Genomic DNA, 26,094 nt, shown 5'->3' with positions numbered 1-26,094 from the left:
TGCGTTTGTTTTCTGATGTCAAGTCACTTGATTCATTAACTAATTCCATCACCTATCCCCATTGTGTTTTATTTTGTTTCCAAACTTCTCCCAGGGGGTTCCAATTCCCTTGAACCAAACTCAATTCCAATCTTTCCGTTGTGGCAAGGGTGTGCAAAGATCCGTACTGCACCTCAGGCTATTCACAGCCATACTGGTGACCTTCTTCGCAATTCGTCGTGTCGATATGATTTTCTGCAGATATAGTTTCTCCCACCGCACACGCAGGGCAGCAATATCAGTGTTTGTTGAGGGGAAAAAAATAAATAAAATTGACCAAAGCAGTAAGAGAACTTTGGCCAGCCATGTTATCAGCAGCAAATCAATCCCCAAATACACTAAAGCCAACAGATAACACTATATTAATCCTCGGAGGGAAACTCAAATTAACTAGCCAAACCAAGAAGGAAAGCTCTGAAAATCACAACAAAAAAAAGAGCAAAGAAAGTGAAAAGTGAGAATAAATTGGAGAGCTGCTCCAAAAAGTAAACGACAAGTTTGAAGTCGCAGCAACAAAATACCAATAACAAGTGCTGCTAATAAAAGCATCTTGTCTTAACCTACAGCATGAATTTATTTGGGGATTTTGTTCTGTGTTTGTATTAACTGCAGAGCTTCAGGAATTAAACGATGGATTTCTAATGACAAAGCACATACAAACTTTATTATTTCATTTTAAGATAGATTAAAATCCCAAGTTCTTGGCACAGGCGTTATATGTATAGTGTATGAAAACAAAGGGAAGCTGACAAAGGGCAGACATGGACATGGCGACTAACTGGCTTTCCTTGCCAGGAAAGCCGGGCTCCCCTTGATGGACTCCATCAAACTCTGAAAAGCACAAACAGATTGTGAAGGATTTGACGGCACAACTTGGTTAAAAAAATAAAAATAAATAAAAAATAAGTTCCCAAGGCGCCTCGTGCAGGGGTGTACCGTGTTCCCTCGAGGCCGCTAGGATTAGGCGGCCATAACCCACGACAGCATCGCTCACGTAAGCGGCGACCGGCGGCGCGAGCGGGGGGTATGCGCGTCTGCCTCAGTGGATCAGACGGAGGTCATACGTACGTGCGCGCTCTCGGTATTTAAAGGACCGGCCAATCAGCGGAACCCGGTTCAAACCGGGATCAATACAGAACGTGACGTTTCCTTTACCTCTACAGAGCAAGAATTACCGATGGAAAAATATTTAAACACATGACTAAATATGTGCAATATGCAGTAAATAAAATATGTGCATGCACCTTCTATTTATAGCTGCAAAAAATAAGACCCTTACGTATTGTGTAAAATTAATTTACCTGCATTTTAATTAAACACTTGTTTGACGTGCCTCGCACTTTGGCGGCCCACAGATATAACAAATACATCCCCAACAGGGAAAAAAACGGCAGATGTTAACGTGTAATCCAATGCATTGCACCGCAGTTATGGGCTGATGCTGCTTCGTAGGGCTGCAAGGGACAGTTTGTTGAAATGTGATTCTGTATATATATAATTTACATAATTAGAAATGTACGCCGCACACCCACCCAATTGACTGGGAAAACAGGCATGTGGGCAATTTAAATTAGGGAGATATCAACAAACACATTCAGTAATTAAATGTGGTTTTATTTCCCCACTTTCACGATACAATTACAACGCACAACTCAAGTCAAGCCTCTGTTTCATGTCAGACGCTGAACAGTGACAGTCCTCAAACCGCCCTGCTCCCGACCCGGCCGGCTCAAAGGCATTATGTTGTCGTGGTAACCTAACCGGCATCTTTTCTAGCCGGATCTCAGGAAGCCTCTTAAAACCGGAGGTTAGTCAGGCCAGCGGGATCTAGCCTCGCTTTGACGGTGTAAGCGACCTTGAGGGAATGCACCCCGGGGCTCACCGGAGGGGTGTGTTATTCTAGTCACATCCTGTGGTTTAAAGAGGAGATCAAGCATCCAAATCGAACATCAAACGCATGTTAAAACATTGACGTTGTTGGTATCTGGTGTCCAAAACTACAGCACGTTGTTTGACATCATGACGGACACATTTAAGCTTCAAAAATCGAGAAGTTTTCCATTGGTTGGGACGTTTAAAAAAAAAAAAAAAAAAAGTTAAGCAATTCTATTTTAGGGAATCAGACCCCACGTCCCTCGCCAATCACGCCAACTATTTCCCCCCCAACTCATGCGGCGGTCAAGCCAAAATCTGAGGCAGCCTTTACCATGAGTGCGCTGATCTGGTGGAGGGCCACGTCGTCCAGCATGTCCTGGTTGATGTGGTCCTTCGTCTCCTCCGAAAGGCACAACATCTGGACACACACACACACACACACACACACACACACACACACACACACACACACACACACACACACACACACACACACACACACACACACACACACACACACACACACACACACACACACACCCAATAAATCCATAATATAATCTTGATCTCATCATCCATTCTTTATATTAACCTCGCTGTCATCTACTATTAGAAGACTATTTCCAACCACGCTGGATTAAGTTTACATTCCCCTGACGTCTGTCGTAAAACAGATTCTGTAAAATGTTTGTTACGTTACAATTGAAAACAACAAAACCAGGGGGAATATCACAGGTTTTCAATGATCATTTCAACGCTTTTTCTTTTTTTTGTTTCTCAAGGACCCTTTCAAGCACTTCCGCACAAAAAGGGGGGGCTATTTTTAGGTTAAGCCAGTACTTCCATTTTTGAGGTGAAATTTATGAACTTCAAGGATCTGGTAAGAACCCCCTCAACAATATACTAGTATGGAATACAATTAGAAACAGGCTGGTCTAGGGCTGAATACCAAACTGAAGAAAATCAAGTTTTGGGGGGAAAAACTCTGCAGCAGTCGACGGCAAATTTGATGTCGTTGAAAAAAAATAAATCCATGAAGTGTTTAGATTGACAGGAAATGTATATCATTCAAAAGATAGAGGCAGAGGAGTTCTATTTCGAAGGAGTATGAGCTTCAAGCCTTCAACTGTACTTAGAAACAACGCCTCAGGTCAAGATAATTGATGACACAAGTCGAAGCTGAGCACAAATTCAATGCGAGGGCACCTGTCCCTGCGACGTGGATATGGCAATGTGGGGAGCGCAGCCCGCCGCCGAGCACGAGAGATCCCCAGCTGAGTAAACGGACCTGTCACGGCACAAAGCACACCTCCTTCACAGTTTGTCCACGAAAACAAAAAGAATAGTTTTTAAAAAAGGCAAAAATCCATCTAACGGTTCCTCCGGTTCAGCTGTGGACCCACCTTAGTTTGGGTTTAGTATGCGTCAGCTGGTCTCCGGTCCTGGCAACGCGGCTCCGCGTCCTCACCGGCGTGCACTTGCAAGCAGACCTGCAGGAATGGGGAGGGGTCTTTAAAAAAAATAAATTAAAAAAAAAGGTCTTTCTTTATCTACAGGTGAACAGCTTGCATTATCTTCCCCCGATCCAGGAACAGGGCGTTTCTCGAGGGCGGTGCCGACTATGCCGGTATGTTGTCGTGGTCAAACTCCAAACTTGATGAAATGTTTGAGGTGCCGACTGGTTATCGCAATGGCTCTTTGGGAGTCTTTCACTCCGTTTCCCCGGTGAACGGAAACACGGGCATTCTGAGTTTAGTTTCCGGTAAAAACCCAGAAGAATCTGGGACCTCGGTCAAGCCAAGACACAAGGCGGTGTCTAGGTTCATGCTTAGGTGTCGCAAAAGATAAGTTGCTGCAATCCATAATTGTCACTTTTTTATTTTTTGAAAAACACGGATCGAATTAGTTTTCCCACATATTGAATTCTTCCCAGCACCGTCATGACTCATTTAAATGATGGACATCTATTTAAAAAAAAAAGGCCGCAGTTTGTGTGTGTTAGCACCTTACCCGTCAGTACAGGGTCTACTTCCAGCGTTACCTGAGATTTCCAGTACCGGTGCTTCCAGTCCGTGTTTTAGTCCTGGCTCCTTTTCCTCCCTCAGGTAGAAAAATAAATAAATAAACTTATAAAAACACGTTTTAGTCTCAGAAACAACACCCACGAAGCAAAGACCCTAGAATACACCCACATTGGACAGCTCAGCTGAGGTTTTGGGTGCGAGGGCGTTGCCGGATGGGACGCCACTTGACTTCACTATGGAGACTTTTTTTTTTTACACAATGAAAAAATTATTCACACACACACACACACACACACACACACACACACACACACACACACACACACACACACACACACACACACACACACACACACACACACACACACACACACACACCTTTTTTGCTGGGAACCCTCTTCTTCAGGGGTGTGTGGATCACAGGGAAGTCATTCTGAAACCACTGCACATGTCACCGCTGAGTGTGTTTTGATAATAAACTCCATCGATAGATGGATAGAGGGCTCACCTTCAAGGCAATCGAAACCTCACTGGCATCTGTTTCTTCTGTATTTGACATTCATGGTTTTATTTGGGGAGAAGGGAAAATATGGAATTAAAACAAAGTAGAAAAGATGAAGCTCATTTTATTTAATCATTCCCGGGTTCAACTTTACCACTTGTTAATTCGGAAATGAGTGTGTTCTGCAGGGACAGAGGCATCTTCATCAGCTCGACCCTGAAGATCTTATCCACGGAGGTCAGCAGGCTCTCCATCTTGGCCTCCATTTCCGTTAGCCGTTGTTGGGCTGAAGAAAAGCAACAAAGGGTAGGGTATGAACTTGTCAAAATAATAATGAATATAGCCGCAAGAGGCCATTAACAGGATTCAACCCGTGAAGGCCATTTAGATCTCATGGTGCAAGCTTGGCAGGTTTAGTCCTAAAATTGACCAAGATATGAGGTGGCTGGTCCAAAGATCAGAGCGACTTGCACAACACTGACGACAGCAGTTCCCTACCCGTACGAAACAAAAAACGTGAACATAACCGCCTCCCGCCGCCGGAGCCTGTCCGCCCCGCCTCTCATTTGTGTAAACACTAAATCCTGAACAGAGTAGGTCACCATCCCAGACAGCCGTGGATCTGACCGACCTGCCGACTGACGACCGCCCAGCTGATGCGCTGTCAGGGGGAAGGGCCACCCCCTCCTGCGAGGTCACCGCCCGCAACCTTGAAACACCTTTCGTTTTTTGGAGTCACAACAAACTTGCTGTGAATGTTGCAACTGGTCGTCTGATGTTACCCAATGGTCATGATGATTGACTTAGAGCAGCGCTATGTACCTTTTGGGGATTCGGCGCCACTCCAGTTTGGGGGGAAACTGCGCTGTCACACCAACTCGGTCCGGGTCCCGAAACAAATTTCTACGGGCCCTTGTACGGGCCTCGCCGCGTCAGCGAGCACCCGGCCCCCGGCGCCCGCTGCTATGTACCAGATGTGCTCGGCCAGGCCCGATCAGCTCGCACCGGCCGAGGTGCGGTGGGGTCCCGGCGCCGTCGGGGAGGTGGAGCTGCTACCTTTTGTAAGAGCATTGTCACCCGACATTTTGACCGGAAAGATTTGAATTTATGTCTTTGGAAGTGACGTGGTGCCGTAACGCACTTTCCCCGCGGTGTCGTACAGATGTTACATAATGAAAGAACGGGCGTTGGGGGAGGAGGGAGGCGCCGGTCTCCGCATTGCAAGTCAGAGTACCAGTGAAATCATTTCTCAAGCTGTTGTTTTAGTGCTGCCGTCACCCAACCGGAGTTACGAGCCCTTACGTGCATGTGAGCACGCCAGGGCCGCGCTGACACGTCCCGATAACAATCGAACGTGCGTATTTCAACTCATAACTCCCTAAACTCCATTATAGTTGTAATGGTTGTTAGCGGCCATGTTGTTTATCTGGTGGTAAATTGTTGATGGCACGTTTGTTAAGCTAGGTCCCTTTATTGTGCTGGACCATATGTGGTGCTAATGGATGGACATCTCACAGAGCATTAGCGGGGGAAAAAAAAGATCTTTAAAAATTCTAGTTTGGCGGAGTGAAAACCGGACTTTTGGTGTAGGAGTTATGGACATATAAAAAAAAATGACATTTGTAATTACAGCGCCACCATCTGGATATTTCTGCGCAATCATTTCTGAAGAGCAAACGGAACAGGGAATATTACGATAACAACATGGCTTCAGTCCTATGGGCTTGAATCCCTAATAACAACAACAATAATAATAATAATAATAATAATAATAATAATAATAAATCAGACCTTATTACATTTCACTGCATATATGTATGGAAGTATGTATATGTATGTGACAAATAAAAATCTTGAATCTTGAATCTTGACCTTCTTTCTCAAACTGCTGGATGAACAGGTCGCGTCTGTGCTTCTTCTCCAAATCCACTTTGTCCCGAGTCCGTGTTTCTGCGCTGAGTTCCATCTCTTCGCTCGTTCTCATTCACTTGAATTGGATTTTGCGCCTTAAATCGACTCTTTTCCAAAAAAAAAAATCTAAAACTCAACTCGATTCAATTTCTCGCCGCACTTTTCACAGGTGGACCACAGGTGTGGGCGGATGCCGTGATGACGGCGTGACGGCACCCGGGCGTGTCTTGCTTGCCGCTGACGTCACCCTTCCCGCCCCGCCCACGCTCGTCACGGGGCTCCCAAAGCGGGCTCAGCGGAGCCGACCCCTAGCGGTCACGGCAGGTATTACTTCTCTGCCGAGAACTTTGGATGTTAATGCTTCTCCCAATGCGTCAACAACTAAATAATAACGTTTGGATATTTGTTTATTTTGGGATTATGTTCGGTTAATGCATAAACGGAACAAACTTCCAAAAATAAATTCATTTCATTGCAGCTGATGCTGGGTCCAGGGAGGCCTTCGGAGACGGAGCCCGTCCGTCACCACGCCCCATCACGACAAACGTGCACAAGAAAGGAAAACAGCCGCACACCGGGGTTGTAAATCAGGTCAAACATATTTATTGCAGTGCAATAACTGTGTGGACATTCAGATTGTGTTCACAGGACGGCAGGAGGTTGCTCCAACCGAGGACACCGACCTTTCTCTAGAACCCCTGGGTGGAGCAGAGCTTCAACCTCGCAGTCGGGGAGATGACACGCCCGTGTGGGAATCGCTTAGTCACCGGGGGTTAGTCATACTAGTTTTCGGACAACAGCAAGTCTATCCGCAGCTCTGGCTACAATTCAAAACGTCGTTATGGCAACAATAAATAGATCCCGTTGAAATTTAAAATGTTTTTTTTTTTTGTTTGTTTATTTAATTTTTTTTTAAAGTAAAGACCGAAATCGGATGTGCGGGCTGTGGTTGTTTGCGTCGGACGATGAACCTACAAAGCGGATCGCGAAGTTCCAACCGAATTGCTTCAATGCGGCGCAGGAGGGGTATTTCGGCGAGACGCCGTCAAAAATCTACCATCGGTTCCTACTTTCACTGGAATGTCTTTTTCCTTTTTTACCCCCCCCCCCCGGGGTGTTTGACCCAGCGGCAGCAGTACGAATAAGCTGGCAAACCATAATAGTTTCCATTGCGAATACACGACTAACCTGTAGATCCTACCACACACACACACACACACACACACACACACACACACACACACACACACACACACACACACCGCCCCACCCCCGGAGAGGCGGGAAGGGCGTCGGCACGAGTCACTAAAATGGAACCCGGATGGCTCCTCCGTGTCCAGGAACACAGACGGAACGACGTCCGCGACGAAAGCACTTGTGAAATATATTTCTAAATCTATTCACAACATCGAGCGTACGGGCGCGTTTGCCGTTTAAAAAAAACGTGGCGACGTCGGACACACGGATTTGGACTGATTATTGCCTCCTGCTCTGAAATGGGGAATCCAACTTTCGACAAACAAAATTAAAAGAGCCCCGATGCGTTAGAAGCCGCTCCTCAGTAGTTCTCTCGGCCGTTCCCTTCCGAGACAACGCCCTCCAAAGTCTAGTCGTACGACACCCGCCATGACAGGCGCAGGTGGCTCTGGAATGTTCCGAAATTCAAAACGGGCTGATTGTCCGAAAGGCCTCGGTCCTCCCCTTCCCCCCGACGCAATGTTTCGTATGTACACCGCGCCGACGTGGCGTTCGTGGTTTAAGACTCGGATCGGTACAAAGGAGACCCCCCGGGCTCCCGGAGAAGCGAGGCGGGGTCCGGCTTTTTTTTTTTTTAAAGATTCTTCACAAGTACAAAAAATATGTACAGACCAGAAGACAGACTTTAGTTACAGTTTGAAGAAAGTGCACGAAAGGGAAACGGTCTGTACACGGTCGGCCAGCTCACTTAATGGATCGTGTCTGGAGGTAATTACAACTCATGGACAAAATGTGGTTAACGCAGCACTACTCAAAACAATAACATGCGCGCAAGGCACACGCGCGCACACACACTGTACAGCCGATATTCATTCTATACACCCATCGTGGTGGGAAATACAACTGAACCAGTCCCAAAAGAGTTACTTTCCAGCGATTCATAGAAATAGTCCCAGTTACAAGAAGGCGCTGGAGAAAACATACAGAGGCCACGGTAATAAAAAAAAAAAAAAAGACAAAAAAAAAAAGTTGCTTTTCCTCATCAGGAGAAAGGGATGAAGTACCATCTCGGATCTATTTCTAAGTGTTGACAAGTGTAGAAATTGTAGGTTTTGTTTTTTTTTGTTTTCCCCTCTTCCCACGATGTCGGCCGACGGTACGCGTCCGTCCGTCCCTCGGCGCCGCCCGGTGGCCCCCGGCTCTCCTCAACCGCGAGTCTGTACGGCCGGGCCGCCGGGGCGTTCAGATGACGGGGGCGCCAAAGCAGCGGAGGCACGACTGGACGCTGGTGCCGGGCGGCCGGTCGATGCGGTGCAGGCTCTTCAGCTTCTCCGGGCTCAGCTCGTCGTAGGCCTGCCGGTACTCCCTGTCGAAGGCCTCTGCGGGGACGCGGGGGACACATTTGGAGGCATCAAGAGGCGTCGTTACACCGTTTCATTCTGATTGGTCAATAGCAGCGGTCAGCGGTCAGTTATTTGTAACTGATAATAACACACAGAGCGACAGCTACGTTGCTGTGGAACTATTTTTCTGATCAGAATGTCTGAAACTAGGCGTGCTGGTTATCAAATCATCATCATCAAATCAATATTCCGTCTCAATATCTTATTTTTTCTTTTATAAGTAGCCGTGTAATAAGCTGGACAACGTGCAGCCAGACAGAGGTCATTGGAGAATAACCCTCTTCACAGGTATAAGAGCCTGATCACCCTGTCAAGGATTATTTCACATTCAAACTTTTCCAAGACCGCTCCAGTTTTCAAGGACATTTTGGGCGATTGTCATATTCCATGACTTTTCCATGATTGGAACGCCGCGTTGGAAAATTCCAAGATTTTCCAGCAGGTGTGGGAAGCCTTACAATATTTAGGATTTTTCAATTTCCTGGAGGGGAAATAAATAAATAATCACTTACCGACATCAATGTTCTCCCGTCCCAAAGCCACCAGCGAGAGGAACAAGATTTCTCTGTAGATACTCCTGAGAGGCAGAAAAGAAAATCATACAAAATAATAATAATAATAATAATAATAATAATAATAATAGATTTTAATTCATTCAATTATTTAAAAGTTATTATTTTAATAAATTGCGTTATTTTTAACAATTATAATTATTATTTTTTTTTTTTTAAATAACATTGCAGGTATCGTATGAAACCCGGGTTGTTTCTAGGTAATGCGATCCAAACCAGACATGACAAATAGGCCGTAGCAGAAGAAGGGCGCGGACCTTTGGCGCTTGACGTCGGGCCGCTGCTGGACCTCGCGCAGCAGCAGGTTGATGGGTCCGTAGACATCGTTGGTCTGGATGCTGCGCACGATGGTGTTGAGGAGCATTCGCGCCTCCTGGTTGTCAGTTGGCGCCAACAGCCCCTTCTTCTCCACCACTACACAACACACCAATGTCAGCCCCTCCCCCCTTTTTTTTTTACGTATCAAAGTAATACGGCTCAGAGTGTGTGTGCTAAGCGCGCGCATACACACCCAAGGATCTCCAGAGTAGGTAGAGGGGGTCTCCAGGCTCCTGGTGCAGGTTGATGTTGTCCCACAGGAGCTGGACGTAGACCTGCTTACTGTCCTGTGACAGGGACGTCAAAGGGAGCTGCAAAAATAAATATACAGATATAGTACAAGTTAGAAAAACTGACGAAAAGAACGCCTCCAGAATTATTATACTATTTTTTTTTTTTTTTTTACTGAAATTTAATGTAGTCACCGTAGCAATAATTTGATGTGCTATAGCTCAATCAGCTGAAAAAAAAAACTTTTATATTGAAATTGTGGCAAATGACAAGAGAAAGCCAAACCTGAACTCCGTTGTTGCAGTGTTCGGAGGTGAGGATGAGGCCGGGCAGGTGACTGGGCAGGTCCAGGCGGCGGAAATACCACACCAGGTTCCAGAAGATGATGGGGTGCTGGCTTAGGAACTTGTGGGTGAAGATCACCTGGTAGGACACGGCGGAACACAGTGGAGTTGCTATCTGACACGGTTGGGGTGATATCGCTGACACGAGCGGAACGATATTAGGATTTATTTTCCCCGTACTTGGTCGCCCTCGTTCTCCAGCAGCGTCTCCAGCTCTTTACGCAGCACCAGGGGGCTGAGGTAGGGGACGGACACGGGATTGGGGTTAGGTCGTCTGGCTCCCATGCCGTCCTGAAGCGATCACACACACACACACACACACACACACACACACACACACACACACACACACACACACACACACACACACACACACACACACACACACACACACACACACACACACACACACACACACACACACACACGTTTTTTAACTTTTAAAACCAGTTACAAAGGGATATATGACGTTTTAATTTGAAATGACTGCACTTTCATTTAATGAATTCATTTCATTTGATTCAATTTTAATTTATCATTTAATCGTTTGTCAATTTGACAGAAGGTATTGATTTTTTTTCAAATGCATCACTATTATTATTATTATGACTCCATGACAGCATTGATGCGGGACCCCGGGCACACTGTGCATGGTATGCAGTGCTATGCCTCGTTGGGACAGCAGGGGGCAGGCACAGTCACCTCATGGAGGCTGCAGGGCAGGCTTGCCGTGGAGACCCCGTGGCCCGGCGTCTGGCCGCAGTCCAGGCTTTGCAGGGGACCGCCCACGCTGTTGCTACGGGTCAGAGATGTGCCGCTGCCCCGAGGCTGCTTCCCGGCCGCCTGGTGTTCCAGCAGACCCAGGGGGTCCGACTGCACCGGCTCTGGGACCAGACTGAAGACACACAAATGCAAGACAAATAATCTTACATTAAGTGGACAAGTGCTTTACAGATCTCTTTCCTAAGCTTTTAGAGGGCGAACATAAGGCAGGAGGCCAGGATGTAAATGGAAGCAAGAAATCGATGAAGACATTGAATTTAAAAAAGAAATGTTACCAGTGTGTTAGTCAATCACAACTTCGTGAAGAAACGAGGAAAAGAGAACAAATAAAAGCAGAGATCTGAACAGCGCACGGCCACGTGTGCCAAATACCTTTTATGTGCCGCAGAGTGGTTGTCAGGGGCTCCTGCGGAAACCTCCTCAGAAGACGGCGGGAACGTGATGACATCCGGCGTATTGCTCTCCGCCGGTCTTCCGGCGACGGGCTGAGTGTTGGCGCTGTGGATGCTGTCTCCCGAAACGCTGGGCTTCATGTAGAACCTTGGACAAAACAAAGGAGGTTGACGCTAAACTGCCACAGCCGACAACAAAACAAATAGTCCGGATCAGTGGATTTGCATCGAGTTCAACTTTGACGTGGAGTATCACGGCGTCGTCCAAATGCAAACTGGCTTCCTGGGATTTGTTTGATTGCCACTTTAATTTGCGTTTTAAACTCTTTATTCCTTACCGTCTATCAGTCTATAACCGTCTTCAAAGCTATGGCATTAGTACTGCCCACTACTCCCTAATCTCTGGTGTGACCGGAATATCAACCGATATCAATATCCATCAACATGGCCGCACCGTTCGAAAAACCCCGTTGGGGGGCCGAGAGGCGGGGGTGCTCACCCGGCGGTGGAGCGCAGGTCGTGGAACTCCACGTGCAGCAGGGGGAGGAAGGCGGTGCGGCAGAAGGGGCAGTTGGTGTTAAGGTTGGAGTCGTCGGCCGTCCACCCCGCCATGATCTCCTCGTCGTAGACCAGCGCCTCGCAGGAGCGACACTGGGAGCAGCTGGACATCAGCACCTGTCGGCCGCAGGGTGTGGCCGGTAAGTACGTCAATATCATATAATGTGACCGATCATCACCTTCGGATCTTGGTTGTTGTGATATTTTGAAACAGCTTCCTGGTGTTAAAAGTCTGCATTACCGTAAGGCAGTTGCATCTTAAATCTTTTTGCCGAGCCCCTCTCCCCAAAATTTCAAGGACTTAAAAAAAAAAAAAAAAAAAGTAAAAAAAGTGAATACATTTAATTCACAAATAAAAAATATAAACAAAGAGAACAATGAATGAAATAATAAGAAATGAATTATATGGCTTATTATTCCACCTTGACAAACTTTAATTAAATATTTAAATATATTATATATATTGAAATACTGAAAATCGTTCTTTTTCTTACATCCCCTGCAATTCCTTTGTGCCCCTCATTTTGAATACCACTGCAGTACAGGATGCAATTTTCTGAATTTTTTTTTTTTACATAGTTTTAGCTGAGCAAAATGGACAATGAATGTACCTGCTTGGTCATTATAGCTAATAAGAAAGAAATTTAACTCTATCGCCAAAAACACATTACATTATTGATATTATCACCTGGCTCTATGCAGAAAACCAGAAGAGTGTGTGTGTGTGTGTGTGTGTGTGTGTGTGTGTGTGTGTGTGTGCGCTGTTATGGGTATACCTCTAGTGCACAGTTCTGGTAGATGCTGGAGGAGGAGGCGTGGTGCAGGGAGCCCTGCTCAGAGTCTGGGCCCCGGCCCGCTCGTCCTGGAGTCTGATCTGGAGACCGACAGAGAGCCAGAGCGTAAAGGATCCGCCTCACGTGGCAGGGTGCTTCCTAACCTCACCTCGCTGCCTGCTTAACAATCCTGCGTTTCGGGGGCCCGTTAAGGTAAAAAAGGGTTACGTGAATTGAGACAACTCGTCATGCAGCCTTCTTCTAAAATGAACTGAAGAATGTACCTCTGAAGAACGCTTTTATAGTTTCATGGCAGCTTTTAAGAAAGATTCTCATTTAGTCTGCTGCGGATTGGCCTAAATGTGAATTGTAACATAACATTTGTGATGCTGGCTCCAATAACAGAAGGAAAAAAAATTGTCACACTCTATTATTGGGACCTAAAAACAGGGTCACGGACCAAAAAAGTTTGAGAACTCATGAGACCGACTTCTTGGTCACAAATGGAGCAGTGAAATAGTGTCTCACAAAAGAGAAGTGTGTGTGCGCGCGTGTGTGTGTGTGTTGCCTACGTGTGTGGTGCGTGCCCCTGCCGGTGTCGCTGCTGCCGCTGCTGCTGCCCAGGCTGGTGCAGCTGTGGTTCAGGCCGTTGGCCACCAAGCCGGGGATGGCCCCGCCCCGCTCGCCGGGAGCGTCTACGTCGTCCTGCTCCGACAGCAGGTGCTCGTCCAGGCGTGAGGGGAAGCCACCGCCACCCCCGCCGCCCTGGGCCAGTTCCTCCTGGGTCGGGGAAAATTTGGTCAAAATAAGTAATATAAACAAATTAGCCGGGCCAAGTGCATCCCGAACCGAAATATCTGGCGCTCACCTCGTCGTCTGAGTGGGAGTATGCGGAGGCCACGGCTCCCCACACCTTGCTCGCCACGTTGGCCGCCTGCTTCATGCCCGACTTCAGCACGTTTATTTTGGGCCCCGACAGCAGGGCGTCCATCTTGATTCCTGAGATGGAGTTGATGACGGAGCCGATGGATCCGCCCTGTGAGGACTTGACCAGTGCAGTCAGCGAGGACGAGCGGAGCCCCGGACTGGCGCCGGACGGGGTCTTGGTTTTGGCGGTGAAGGTCTTTGAGCGAGTGACGGCGTTGGGGCTGCGTTTGGGCGTGTCGCCCGGCGAGTCGGACGGCGTTTTCACGGGCGGCACGGGGAGGCTGGACCGGCGCTCCAGCGGCTGCTTGGCTGGGGGAGCATCGGCCAGGCTCTGCTGCAGCTCCATGCTGGAGGACTTGGCGCCCAGCGGGCTGCGCAGGCTCATGTACATCTCAATCTCCTCAGCCAGGTTGCGCGACACCACGGCGGGCAGCGAGCGCGGTGGCTCCTGGCTGGTGACCGAGGCCGACTCCTCACCACTCGACGCCATCAGGGACAGGGGGTCAGCGCCCGCCTCCACGTCCTCCCTCTCCAGCGTCGGCCCCCTCCCCGCAGCCTCCTCGTCCTCTTGCATTTCGTCACCCTTCTCGGTCGCCTCGCCGCCCTCTTCCTCCAGTCTCTTTCCCTCAGCCTCCACCGTTGTAGGAGCATCCTCTGCGGCCTCCTCCTTCCCCAGCAACTGCCCCCGCTCCTCCTTGTGCTCCTCCCAGGGCTCCTCCTCCAGTGTCTTTCCCGGCACTAGCCCCCGCTCGTCCTCGGGCTCCTCCACCGGCGTCATCCCCAGGACCAGCCCCCGCTCGTCCTCGGGCTCCTCCTCCAGCGTCTTCCCCATGACCAGGCCCCGCTCGTCCTCGGGCTCCTCCTCGGGCTCCTCCTCCAGCGTCTTCCCCATGACCAGGCCCCGCTCGTCCTCAGGCTCCTCCTCGGGCTCCTCCTCCAGCGTCTTCCCCAGGACCAGCCCCCGCTCGTCCTCGGGCTCCTCCTCCAGGTCTTTGAACAGGGCTTTGGATGCGGCGCTCGGCACGGCCCTAGAGCTGGCGGTGCAGAGGGCGGCGGCCAGGATCCGGGCGTCAGCGCCCATGCGACTCGCCATGTTGTCCACGCCTTTCTCCAGCAGCATGCCGGCGCGGCTCTCGGCACTGAAGCTGCAGCTACGCTCGGAGAAGGATTTCTGCCGCTGCCGCTGGGAGCCCGCGTCGGCGGAGGACGACGAGGAGGAGGAGGGGACTTCCTCCTGAAGAGGCACGTCAACGCTCTTCCTATGTAGTGTGAACAGCTTAGCGGTGCCTGGGATGAAGACACAGCGCATATTCGCTTGAATATGACCCAACAAACAAGTCCAATCAGGGCTCCAGGCTGCGACCATTTTTGGAGAAAGTGCTACCCTATTTTAGAACTAGGAGCACCAGCGCGACATGCAAATATGCAGACTGTTTTTTTGGTGTTTGTTTAAAAAAAGCACTTAGTGATTTAACTTAGTGATTTAACTTAATGATTTTTTTTTCTGTTAAAGCGCTACTTCACTTTGCAACTTTTTCCATTTAAAATAATGTTATTGTTATTTCTGTAAATTGTCTATTTATTATCAAAACATTTATCAGTAGTTCAACAGTTAAGGTTTGGTCTGGTGCTCCTAAAATCTTCAGTAGGGAGCACCAGTGCTACTGGTCGAAAAGGTTAGTCTGGAGCCCTGCATATATAACTATATAACCAGAACCCAGGTTAAACCAAAGCCAAGTTAACCTGCAAGTGTGCGGTATTCACCATCTTACCAGTTTCCCTGCCGGCATCGAAGCTTCCGGTGGAAAGCTTGACAATGCTGGGGACGGTCACGAGCACTCCGGCGTGGACGGGGGGCTCCACGACCGCCACGGCACTGTCTACTGAGCCGGCCATGTCCTTCCCTAAGGACCCCAAGGAGACGAAAGAAGGAAATTATGTCCGGTTCTGGTTAACGTAATATAACAATATATTATAGTTGTATTTTAGGCTTTAAAGCTGCATTACAAATAATGTAATTTTCTGAACTTCATACCGTTCTAATTAATGCCTCCACCTGCTTGGTCATAATACATATCCACACTAATGACTGTTTCTCTTTCATTTTTTTGTGTTAATATCTTGTGACAGGACCAAAAGCCAACCCCAAAATAACGTCATATTATCGAAAACTCTGCTCTCAATAGCTCATTATTGAGGCAACATTTCGGTCACTTGGACCTTCATCTGCCCCTGTATTCCTCTGGTTTTTGAACCCATCTGAACCCAAATGGGGTTTGTTGCACACAACATAGACTTCAGCACTAAACGCAGCTCCAACACTCCGACAGCGAGCGAGTGAACGAGTGAGTGAGTGAGAGAATGCTAAAACACATGTCTACAAATCAAGCCGCTGACCGTTGTGCTGCGGTTTGGTCTTGCCGCTGGCTCCGGCAGACAGCGGCGGCGTGGTATTTGAGGAGTCCGGCAGGTCCTGGTGCAGCTCGTCCTTGGAGCCGTAGCCCTGATCAGACTGCCCTCCTGCAGACAAAGGGTTAGATGGAGGATTTACAGACGTGATGGACCGCGCCCATATATGCTTGAGTCCTTACTATGAAACTGATTCATTCATCCGATAAACTTAACATGCCGAGGCTTTTACAGGCGGCATAGCCGAAAAGCATCTGTGCCCAGCAATGAATATTTCCAACTACCAATGTCAACATTTTAACAAAGGCCTTTTAACGTTATAATCCTTGTGAGGTCCTTGGATCGAGGGAGCCGCTTTGTCCAAAGACCACCACAGCAGCTTTCTTTATTTCTTTGCACATGCAAGAAGTGCTCAGTTGTCCCTTCTTCTTCAGAGTTGTCAGAGCCTTAGAAGTCGAAGAGAAAAGCGGAGCGCTCTGTGGTGTAAAATGTGTGTGTAAAAAAAAGTAGTGGTCGCCGCAGTTTCCATTAGAAAAAATTGGCGCCGGTCAACGTGTCTTGGGAGATTTCAATGTCCCGGACAAATGGGAGAGATTCCGGTCAAATATTATCTGTGTTTATTGAACTTAAAAACAACTGATAAGCAGGATATATAGAGAATGACATCATCAAGGCATGTAGATGTATAATATTTTTTTTATTGAATATTAAAAATAAAATCCCATCAGTAAACGCTTTTTTAAAAAGAAATAAATATTACAAATATTACTACTTGGAATCAAATAATTTCCGTTCGTGAACAATAAGTAACGAGTGCAGCCGCTTTAATTAACATTTCATTAAAATAAAAATTGAATCCAATCAAAAACAAAATAAATATGACAAGTAGGTCTAAATAAATAAAGCTTTTGGTCCCGTCGACATATTTTACCCAATGAATATTTACCCTCCACTTTCGCTCTGAACTTAAATATCCCCAAAAAAAAAAAGAAAAAGCTGCCATGGGAGGGGGCGGGGCTTAGTTCTATATCGACAAAAGTGATTGGTCAGAGGCAAAGCTTTCAGATCAGCTTTAGATCGTCCAAAATGATTGGCTTCCTGTGGCAACTTGCCGAGTGCGGAAATGAACAGATCTGCAGATTTTTTTCATCTAAATTATCCACTCAGCACTAATTCAAATTGTGTTTGAAGTGATAGGACGGACAATCCGGAGAATACTTGTCAAGCCACTGGATCCCTATGCCACTGCCTTGACAGAATCAACGACGTCTGTACCTGCGGTGCAGTGGTTATCTGTCGAATCCGGCACGACGAGGCTGCGGGCGAAGAGCGTGTGCTCCTCTCCGTTGACCTCGCTGGAGCTGTCGGCACTGCAGCGACTCAAACGGTCGCCGTCGCCGACCCCCGACCCCCGGGGCGAAGCAGCTGGATGGGGAGTAACAGAGAGGGTACGCTAAATACACACACACCCTTACGATTTAAACTAATTGTGGTATTATTTTTGCAGATTTGAAAAGCCTCCTGTTCTGACCTGTGGTGATGATGGTGGGTCTTTTGGCGGAAGGCGTGCGTTGGAGAGCCTTATTAAACTGAGCCACGCCTCGAAGCACGTTGCGCAGCTTGGTCCACATGAAGAGGCCGCTGCGGTTGCGGCTCGGCCACGGGCTCTCCAGGACCGCCTGGAGGTTTAGGATAGAAAAAGGCCTTCAGGGGACATGCTTCTATTCAAATAATGAATATATTATCAGTGGGCAGCACTTCCAAATGAACACAACTGAGCTTTCAAAATATATATTTTCATCTAAATGACAATAAAATGACGGACAATCTGGAGAATACTTGTCAAGCCACTGGATCCCTATGCCACTGCCTTGACAGAATCAACGTACTCGTCCCGAAAGAAATAGTGTTGTAACTTGTGTTTTCATTGACCTTGTTGTAGTAGCCGTATGTTATAGCATTGGGGTGCACTCCGGCCTTCTTCATCTCCACCAGGACGCGCACGGCCATCACGGGAAGCCCCCACACCCCGCAGAGCTGCATCATCACTCTGTAGCACACCTGAAAAGACAGACGGGGAGGATATGCACATTCAACAACATGACATTTAAACTGATCGTTTAAAGGCACAACAAAGGGAACTAATGCCATGATATGATGGTAGCCAATACGAGTAATAAAGTACAATCCCTTGATATGCAAGATAAGGGCTTGGGCGATATATCAATATAGAGATATGAGACTTGATATCCTCTGCAATTTTGGTGATCGTAATATTGTGATATCCTTAATGTCTTTAAAGCAGCACTATGTAACTTTTGGTATTTGGTGGCCCCCACTGTCATAAAACTCGGTCCGGTGTCCGAAAATAATTTATTTTACTTTGGACCCTATCAGTCACGTTTCAATAACAGTCTACGCCCCTTGCATGGACCTCGGCGCTTTCGGGAGCAGCGGGGAGAGAGGCCGCGGGGACGGGGCCCCCTGCTACCGGTGTAGGTACCAGATGTGCTCGGCCCGGCAGATCGGCTCGCATGCGCGAGTCCGACGGTGAACCAAACCCCCCGTGGATGAAAGAGAGGGTCGGCGCGCACCCCCGGCCCGACTCACCCGCGCTGTCGGAGAGCTGGAGCAGCTACGTTTTGTATGAGCATTATTACCGGACATATTGACTGGCAAGTTTGTAATTCATCTGGGGATGTTGTTTTTTTTAATAAAAATTTTAGCAGGCAAAAAAACATTAATTAACAGCTAACAGAAACCCCTGGGCAAGTGACATGGTGCCGTAAAGCGTAACACGCTTTTCCCGCAGTTTCAAACCCAAACACAGAAGTTACATAATGCAAGAACAGGTGCTCAGGAGGGTGGGTGGGTATGAAAGAGGTGGTCAGTGTACCATCAAAATGATTTTCAAGCTGTTATTTTAAGGTAAAAGGCTCGCTTGCTTTAAGACTGCAATAAAGGAAAGTCATGCAACTATCTGAACGTCAGAGACTGTTCTCATCAACGTCTCCCAGTTTGGTCGTACGGTAGTATCCACATTACTAACAACTGTTGGTCGAATATTTCTGGCGTGAAAAATAGCGCCAAATTATCGACATCAAGGCATTCCTCAAAAAAAAAATTTAAATAAAAAATAAAAATAAGATTTGAATTGGCCGCACCTCATCGAGCACCTCCACCTCAGCGGTCCTCATCTTCAGCAGGATGTTGTAGGCCTGCTGCATGGCGTGGCCCTTGGACTTGGCGAGGCGCACGCCAGCCGGCAGGCAGATGAACCACAGGCTGTAGCAGTGGCTGAACAGGCAGCGCGCCCACAGCAGCGGGTTGGAGTAGAAGCGTTTGGCCATCTTGTACGCCAGCTTGATCTCCTGCCAGACCCCGACAATTCAAAAGGAACATTTTATGGGTTTTTAGTTGTTTTTTTTTAACCACAAACCGAAGCTGGACTGGAGGAGGATCTGCTGCCCTCAGCAAATGATAGAAAATAATCTGGATACTTCTTAGGCCAGGGGTTCCCAAAACTGGGGTGCATGGCCTCCTAGAGGTCAATAAAGGAATTGCAGAGCAGCAAAACTATTATTTAATGTTTGGTCATTTCGTTATCATAATTCATTGTTTTACATTTATTTAATCAACTACACTAATGATGGTGAGTGTATAGTTTTTACAGCGTGTTTTTATTATATGATTTGCCGGTAACATGTTAAACCCATGTGAAATGCATTCTGCCAATGTGATTGCATGGGGGAATGTTGGCGGCATTGAGAACATTTTAATACTTATATTTAATTTAAATGGACCACGTGAGCGCTAGGTGCCTTGGGTGTGCTAAATTTATGTATCAAATTAAAATAAAAGTTGTCTATTTACAATAATTCATGACAATAAACATTGTTATTATTTAAAATAACATGACAGGGACTGTGTGTGTGTGTGTGTGTGTGTGTGTGTGTGTGTGTGTGTGTGTGTGTGTGTGTGTGTGTGTGTGTGTGTGTGTGTGTGTGTGTGTGTGTGTGTGTGTGTGTGTGTGTGTGTGTGTGTGTGTGTGTGTGTGTGTATACCTGCTTGGTCCTCTTGGCCAGCAGGGCAGGGCTGCTGGAGAGGCTGGCTCCTGCTGCTCTGCTGCTCAGCGCCGGCTTCAACTTTTTCGGACGCTCGAACAGCTCCACCCGCAGGCGGGGGAAACTCTTATAACTGGAGAGCGATGAGTTGAGTAAGATCATGACAAGTAGTCAATTTGAGAACAGATGCTGTTTTTTCCCCACTACCAAGTATCCACTACCATAACACAAAAGAAAATTGGAAGAGGCAGCTTTTTTTCAGACTATGCCCCAAACCTCGCATAGAAATATAACAGCATTTATTATTCTTATTTTATTTTCATTATCTCATCCTTTTAATCATTTTATGCTTTTAAGTGTTTTAAATTGTGTCTACTTTGCGTGTAATTGGTGTAATTTGTTTCTTTACCATTTATCCATCTATTGAATGTGAGCTTCATTTCATGCATGACAGGTGTATGTGAATCAAGTATACAATTATTATTATTTTAGGAGTTGGAAGGAGTGTTGAAAGTACAGAGCACGGTGGCTCGCAGCCATATAAATGCATCACGGTGCAACAGCCAGCGCTAGGATAATACAGCAACACGTCCGATACGGCAGAACTTGAACGGGGGCGGAGGAGGCCACCTGTATCTGAGCGGAGCTTCGGGTGCGTCCTCAGCGGGGGGTTCGGGAGGCATGACGAACACCGTGTGCTCGCTCTTCTGGGACTCGTCCAGCTCCATTAGCCGCGTGTCCTCGGACGACTCGCCCTCGACCTGCGTCACATGCCGGGTTTTTTTTTTTTTTTCAGATCTCACGACCACTGAGCAATTTCACCGGAGCCGAAGTTTCATGCAAGTTTCTCGACCGGGCGATGGACAGATAGTGTTGTTATCGTCTCTAAGTGGACTTGTTGATTTTGATTTTATTTGACAACTATAGGTTTAGTCTAATGTACTTGGATTTACTTCAATGGGATGCATCTCCGTTGGAGACTTTAACATGGGATTTTGAGCTCATAAACTCCACTCTGCAGTCATGTCTGCATTAGTATTGAAGAACAGAGTGAGAGACATAGCGGAAGTTAAGGGGATTTAACTTTAAAAACATTTTGGGGAAGTTGTTGAAGGTCAACACCAATTTCCTCCCTGTGTGTCCATTACCGAGATAGCAACAGGCCGCGTGACTAAGGGAGATCAAGAGGTCGGATGTATCACTTAAATAGCGCCGCTTTTGAGATGCTGGAAGGCCTTTGAAATGTCTCATCTTATCACTGAGGGTGTCATTTACTGTATGCATAGAAGCATGGAAAAATCAACATGATGCAGACGGGTTAATTTAAGTGAATGGCTTCACCACGGTACGAAAGGTTCGTTTTGATTAATAATTTTTTGTTGATTCATATTTGGGGAAGTGGGAAAAAGAAAGGAAACAATGGCACGGTGCTGCACAATGGCAACACTTCCTCCAGCCGTTGCACGAGAAGTTCACACCCGACGTTCCAGCACTTTTCGAAGAGATTAAGGCGCCGCTTATTTAGGTTTAGCTGCAAAGATAAAAAATAAATAAATACAAAGTATGCGGGGAAATTAAATTATGGTGCGTCTGATTTACCTTGGTGGCTTTGTCAGCGCCTTTATCAGAGGGAAAAAGCTGTGAGAGAGAGAGAGGGGGGAGGGGGGCAAAAGGAAAAGATTCAATCGGAGGAAATTTGGACTTCCTTCGTCTCCCAGCGGAGGAAAGTTCATTTTGCCCGATAAAACAACATCTAAACAAAAGGTTTTTCCTGAATCGGTAGACAAAAAAAAAAAAAAAAGGTAGAAAAACAAAGGTCTCGGCCCCCTGTGGCGGTCGGCGGTCACCTTCTCGATGCAGTCGTCGAAGAAGGCCAGGCCGGTGTCCTTGTCGCTGACGAAGGTGCACTCCTCGATGAAGCGGATGAAGATCTGGGTCTTGGTGAGCTGCGAGTAGAACTTCTGGTGCGCCCGATCCCGGCTCTTCAGGAAGCCTGGAGCGAGGGGAGGTCCCGCGTCAACGTCGCGTTTGGAAGCGAGGCGAAATTCGGGGCGAGGTACTGATTTCGTGATATGAGATATTGTCTGGGATTTTGGGGTTAATTGTCATTTCCTGGTCGTAAAGGTACATTTTCTGGACCTCATAGACGGCTCTATATGAAGCCTCTCTCTCCATGCTTGGTCGTAATATCCCCATTACTGAAACATCTATCTTATGAAAGATCCCCGAAATATTGTGAAATCGCTAGATATTTGTCAAAAAAAAAAAAAAAAAGAAAAGAATCACATGCGCTTTGATTTTCATAATAATCAAACTGACAGCACTGGTTAAAAATGTAGACTGCTGAACTTGCAACTTCGTCATCAAGGGTAATTTGGCGTACACTTTATGAGTGAGTTGAAGTTGTTCACCGTGGTTTTGTTTTTCCCCGCGGTGGAAAGCTCAAAAATAGCGCGGGCTTCTAAGAAAGGTCGAACAATCCATAGTCTGAAGCGCTTCTCCTCATTCGGCTCCTTAACACCCCCCCCATTCGCCCCCAAAGAGCGAAACTATATAAGAGTTAATCCATTTCCTGGCAACAAGCATTAGCCGGACTGTTTTACAGCCGACGCCTTCATTGATCCGCTCGGCGGTTGAGCGATGGTTGAAACGGCCCCTAAAATAGAGACGGCAGTAAAATCCGAAAAAAAGCATCGGATGAATCCGCCGTTTAAATGACGCATGGGAGTGTCGAGGAGGGCGGACGATGTCGAACCCCTCGCCGGAGCCGGGACAAGACTACTCCTTCTAGGCTGCGTCTTCAAGGAAAACTTACTAGCCGACGATACCAGCTACGTCACTTCTTATTTATAACTATTTAAAACATTGTTTAAACTCCGATCTCAGAAACAGTCTTTCCTCCATGATATTGACCGTTTCCCCAGGACTGTTAAAGATAAAGCATCTCCTTGCTTACGTGCCGCAGTGGTTACCTTGCAGGTCATAGAGGGAGTCGGCCGCGGTGGCCTTCTTGGAGGGGGCCTGGGTGATGGGTTTGAGGTAGGAGCGGTAGCCCTTCAAGATGGAGGCCATGAATCGCAGGAAGGCCTCCTGGATCTCCATCTCCAAGGCCGTCATCTTTTTGTGCCAGGTGAAGTCGGCCTCGATGGGCGTCATCTCCACCGCCGAGCCTTCCTGCGCCGTTCGACGCACTGGAAACACAGAAGTCGAAGACATTAAACCTCAAGGAAAATCCTATACATGCTATGGTGAATGTGCCGACCGGGCAATAAATAAACAAATAAATAAATAAATAAATAATAAAAAGCACGCGGGCAATTTTGTTTGTAAGTCAACGATTAGGTCTACATTTTCGTTCATTGATAATATTCTGAAGCAGCCGAGCAGGTTTTAGTTTTCAGTTGCAATTTGTACCGGTGGCCAGCTGGTGGTGCAAGTTGCTCAGTGAGCCGATTAGACCCTTGCAGGGCTTCTTGGGAAGGTTTTTCCAGTTACTGTGCCTCTTCTCGTCAGACCTGAAACACAAAAACACCACGAGCGGGTGGATTCAGCTGGAAGCCAGGGGCACGGCCGAAGGGAAAGGGAAACCGACGGGCGTTTGGCGAATTAGGGTTGCAACGTACAGGTAGATGGTGTTGGTGTCCAGGTCCACGCACACGACATCCGGCGGGGGGTCGTAAAGGTCAAAGTAGCGGGAGTCCACCCCGACGATGAAGGGACAGGGCGCGTTGAGGACCCCCGCCAGGGAGAGCGGGCAGAGGGGGATGTACGGACACTGCCACTGGAAGGGGAAGATCATCTGCGCAAAGGTCGGGCGGAAAACAAGAACTTGGAATTACAGGATCTGGGGACGCCTGGATGGATTCTCTCTCCCCCTCTCCCCCTCCCCCTCTCTCTGTCTGTCTCTCTCCCTCCCCCTCTCTCCCTCTCCCTCCCTCCCTCCGCGGGATGTTTTATGAATAGTATATTATATAATTAATATTTTTTAACCAAAATAATGACAAGAATAAAAAAAAACTTGCCTCCGATCTATTAATCTGTCATTCCGATCATGCATTATAAAGCCATTTGCATAATGGAGACATTGGAGCCGTTCCTTTAAATAAAGAAAATTTTAAAATGGGTTTTTATAAGGGCTGTCAATCAATTAAAAAATAAATATATATCAAATTAATTACATGATCTATAATTAATCAAATTAATCACAAATAATCGCATATGTCAATATTGGCCAGGAAAAGCCTCAAAATGAAAGATATTTCAATTCAAAGACATTACATTCTTATGTGAAACGAGTAAAGCATTGAATAGACATTACAAAAGATGGCTTTAGAAGTTAATATATTGTTTTGTTTTAGTATTTTAAGAGGTTTTCAGAAACACACGTTTTCTTTTTCAAGAAGGATGATGTTTAAGATGTTTTTTTATTATTGGCATTTATGTGCAGTTTCTTTTTAGAGAATCTGTCAATTCCACATTGTGACTCCGTTCCATAGTTCAGATGGTCCTCTGAGCAGGACATGGGTCCGATCCCCCCCCTCTCTTGTCTCAGCGTGGAACGGGCAGACAAACTAGATCCTTTCTCGGCCGTTTTATAGGTTTGACCACCGTGAATAGCAATTCCGCTTTGCTGTTCTTCTCCGTTTACTACTTCCTGTTTCACGTCACGATTACCACCCGTGGCTTCTGAGAATACAGCAACGGAGAAATGCGCCTGCGCAAACGTATAACCTGCCCGTTACGGGATCAGGGGGCGAAATTTCTTAATTGCGTTTATTTTTAATTTTTTACAATTCATTAAATTGTCGTCGTTGAATTGACAGCCCTAGTTTTTATTTCAGATGTATTCATTTTTATTTTACTCCATTCCCTGATTGAACTAAGCAATAAAAGCACCGTGCAAAACGGGAACCCTCTCTCATGCCTTCCAGACAGCCAAATTACAGCCTGCTGGGGGCACGGAACAGTTTTTTTTCCCTTCAGAGGCCCCCTTAATCAAACTCGATTCAATCCGACATCCCCACCATTTAAAAGACACAATACATTTGTTTTTCTTGCATTTATAAGAGGCCGGCGGCCGCTCTAATTGGCTCTATTTTCATGGTATCTAACTCATGGTAACTATAACACATCGATTTTTGAACCAATATTTGACTGTTAGGAACCGCATGCATCGGACTGTCCAAGGCCTCGTGACCCCCACCCCCATCCCGTCCCATCGTCACCTCCGACGACCACCTACGGGGGTCAGGCACCCCAGGTTAGGGAACCGCTGATCCAATGCACTCGGGACAGAGCGACGTCGAGACTCACCGCCACGACGGCCTCAGCCACGCCGGTGAGCACGGCGGGCCGCAGCGAGTGCAGCAGGATCTTGCTCTCCAGCAGGACAAAGTGCAGCAGAGTGGCACAGTTCTCGGGGCCCAGGTTCATCAGCTGCGTGCTGTAGTCCGCCCCGCTGGCAGGGCGGAGCGGGTTGAGAGCGGCGAGGTGGGCGGAGGGGCGAAGCCGGGACAGGACAGAAAGAACAAACGGACGGGTCGAACAAAAGGTCACGAGATCCCTCAAAAGGGATTCAGAAATAAACAGGCAATGAGGCTTTTTTTTTTTTTTTTTTTTTTAAACGTAGAAAAACATGTGATAATAACGTATGCCTATATAGATATTTCTATATAGACAATGGAATAGTTTCTCTCCAGAGTTGAGTAATACTGCATCTGATTGGCTGCTTGCTGTGTGAGGATCTGACCTCGGAAAAACAACACAGGGGAA

The 26,094-nt window shown here is 47.2% G+C and overlaps 2 protein-coding genes across 3 annotated transcripts in view; both read right to left on the bottom strand.

The window, feature by feature from the left end:
- Nucleotides 1-739: 739 nt before the first annotated feature.
- Nucleotides 740-6,318, bottom strand: cdca9 (cell division cycle associated 9). The gene is made up of 10 exons (XM_080022971.1): nucleotides 6,232-6,318; nucleotides 4,595-4,726; nucleotides 4,447-4,484; nucleotides 4,317-4,371; nucleotides 4,107-4,180; nucleotides 3,956-4,014; nucleotides 3,318-3,404; nucleotides 3,121-3,202; nucleotides 2,246-2,332; nucleotides 740-870 (listed from the first exon to the last, which is right to left on the bottom strand). The coding sequence occupies exons 2-10, from the start codon at nucleotides 4,704-4,706 to the stop codon at nucleotides 814-816; spliced, it is 651 nt and encodes a 216-aa protein (XP_079879097.1). The 5' UTR covers nucleotides 4,707-4,726; nucleotides 6,232-6,318; the 3' UTR covers nucleotides 740-813.
- A 629-nt stretch (nucleotides 6,319-6,947) lies between these two features.
- Nucleotides 6,948-26,094, bottom strand: part of dennd4c (DENN/MADD domain containing 4C) — a 48,676-nt gene continuing 29,529 nt past the window's right edge. For both annotated transcript variants that reach the window (XM_080023301.1, XM_080023302.1), the window contains 26 exons: nucleotides 25,636-25,780; nucleotides 23,946-24,121; nucleotides 23,737-23,837; nucleotides 23,295-23,513; nucleotides 22,170-22,315; nucleotides 21,922-21,960; nucleotides 20,953-21,083; nucleotides 20,323-20,455; nucleotides 19,423-19,629; nucleotides 18,191-18,319; nucleotides 17,790-17,937; nucleotides 17,534-17,683; nucleotides 16,247-16,369; nucleotides 15,622-15,753; nucleotides 13,791-15,136; nucleotides 13,495-13,702; nucleotides 12,926-13,023; nucleotides 12,091-12,266; nucleotides 11,572-11,739; nucleotides 11,119-11,311; nucleotides 10,597-10,707; nucleotides 10,358-10,495; nucleotides 10,035-10,152; nucleotides 9,781-9,937; nucleotides 9,464-9,528; nucleotides 6,948-8,927 (listed from right to left, as the gene is read on the bottom strand). In XM_080023301.1, coding sequence (XP_079879427.1) covers nucleotides 8,791-8,927; nucleotides 9,464-9,528; nucleotides 9,781-9,937; nucleotides 10,035-10,152; nucleotides 10,358-10,495; nucleotides 10,597-10,707; nucleotides 11,119-11,311; nucleotides 11,572-11,739; nucleotides 12,091-12,266; nucleotides 12,926-13,023; nucleotides 13,495-13,702; nucleotides 13,791-15,136; nucleotides 15,622-15,753; nucleotides 16,247-16,369; nucleotides 17,534-17,683; nucleotides 17,790-17,937; nucleotides 18,191-18,319; nucleotides 19,423-19,629; nucleotides 20,323-20,455; nucleotides 20,953-21,083; nucleotides 21,922-21,960; nucleotides 22,170-22,315; nucleotides 23,295-23,513; nucleotides 23,737-23,837; nucleotides 23,946-24,121; nucleotides 25,636-25,780 — 4,894 coding nt within the window. In that variant the 3' untranslated portion in view covers nucleotides 6,948-8,790. The remainder of the gene's footprint in view (nucleotides 8,928-9,463; nucleotides 9,529-9,780; nucleotides 9,938-10,034; nucleotides 10,153-10,357; nucleotides 10,496-10,596; nucleotides 10,708-11,118; nucleotides 11,312-11,571; nucleotides 11,740-12,090; nucleotides 12,267-12,925; nucleotides 13,024-13,494; nucleotides 13,703-13,790; nucleotides 15,137-15,621; nucleotides 15,754-16,246; nucleotides 16,370-17,533; nucleotides 17,684-17,789; nucleotides 17,938-18,190; nucleotides 18,320-19,422; nucleotides 19,630-20,322; nucleotides 20,456-20,952; nucleotides 21,084-21,921; nucleotides 21,961-22,169; nucleotides 22,316-23,294; nucleotides 23,514-23,736; nucleotides 23,838-23,945; nucleotides 24,122-25,635; nucleotides 25,781-26,094) is intronic.

The sequence above is a fragment of the Zeus faber genome, assembly GCF_960531495.2.
Source record: "Zeus faber genome assembly, chromosome: 22".
Taxonomy (NCBI): Eukaryota; Metazoa; Chordata; class Actinopteri; order Zeiformes; family Zeidae; genus Zeus; species Zeus faber.
The sequence above is the reverse complement of the archived record's forward strand: the minus strand, read 5'-3'. Positions and strand labels throughout refer to the sequence as shown.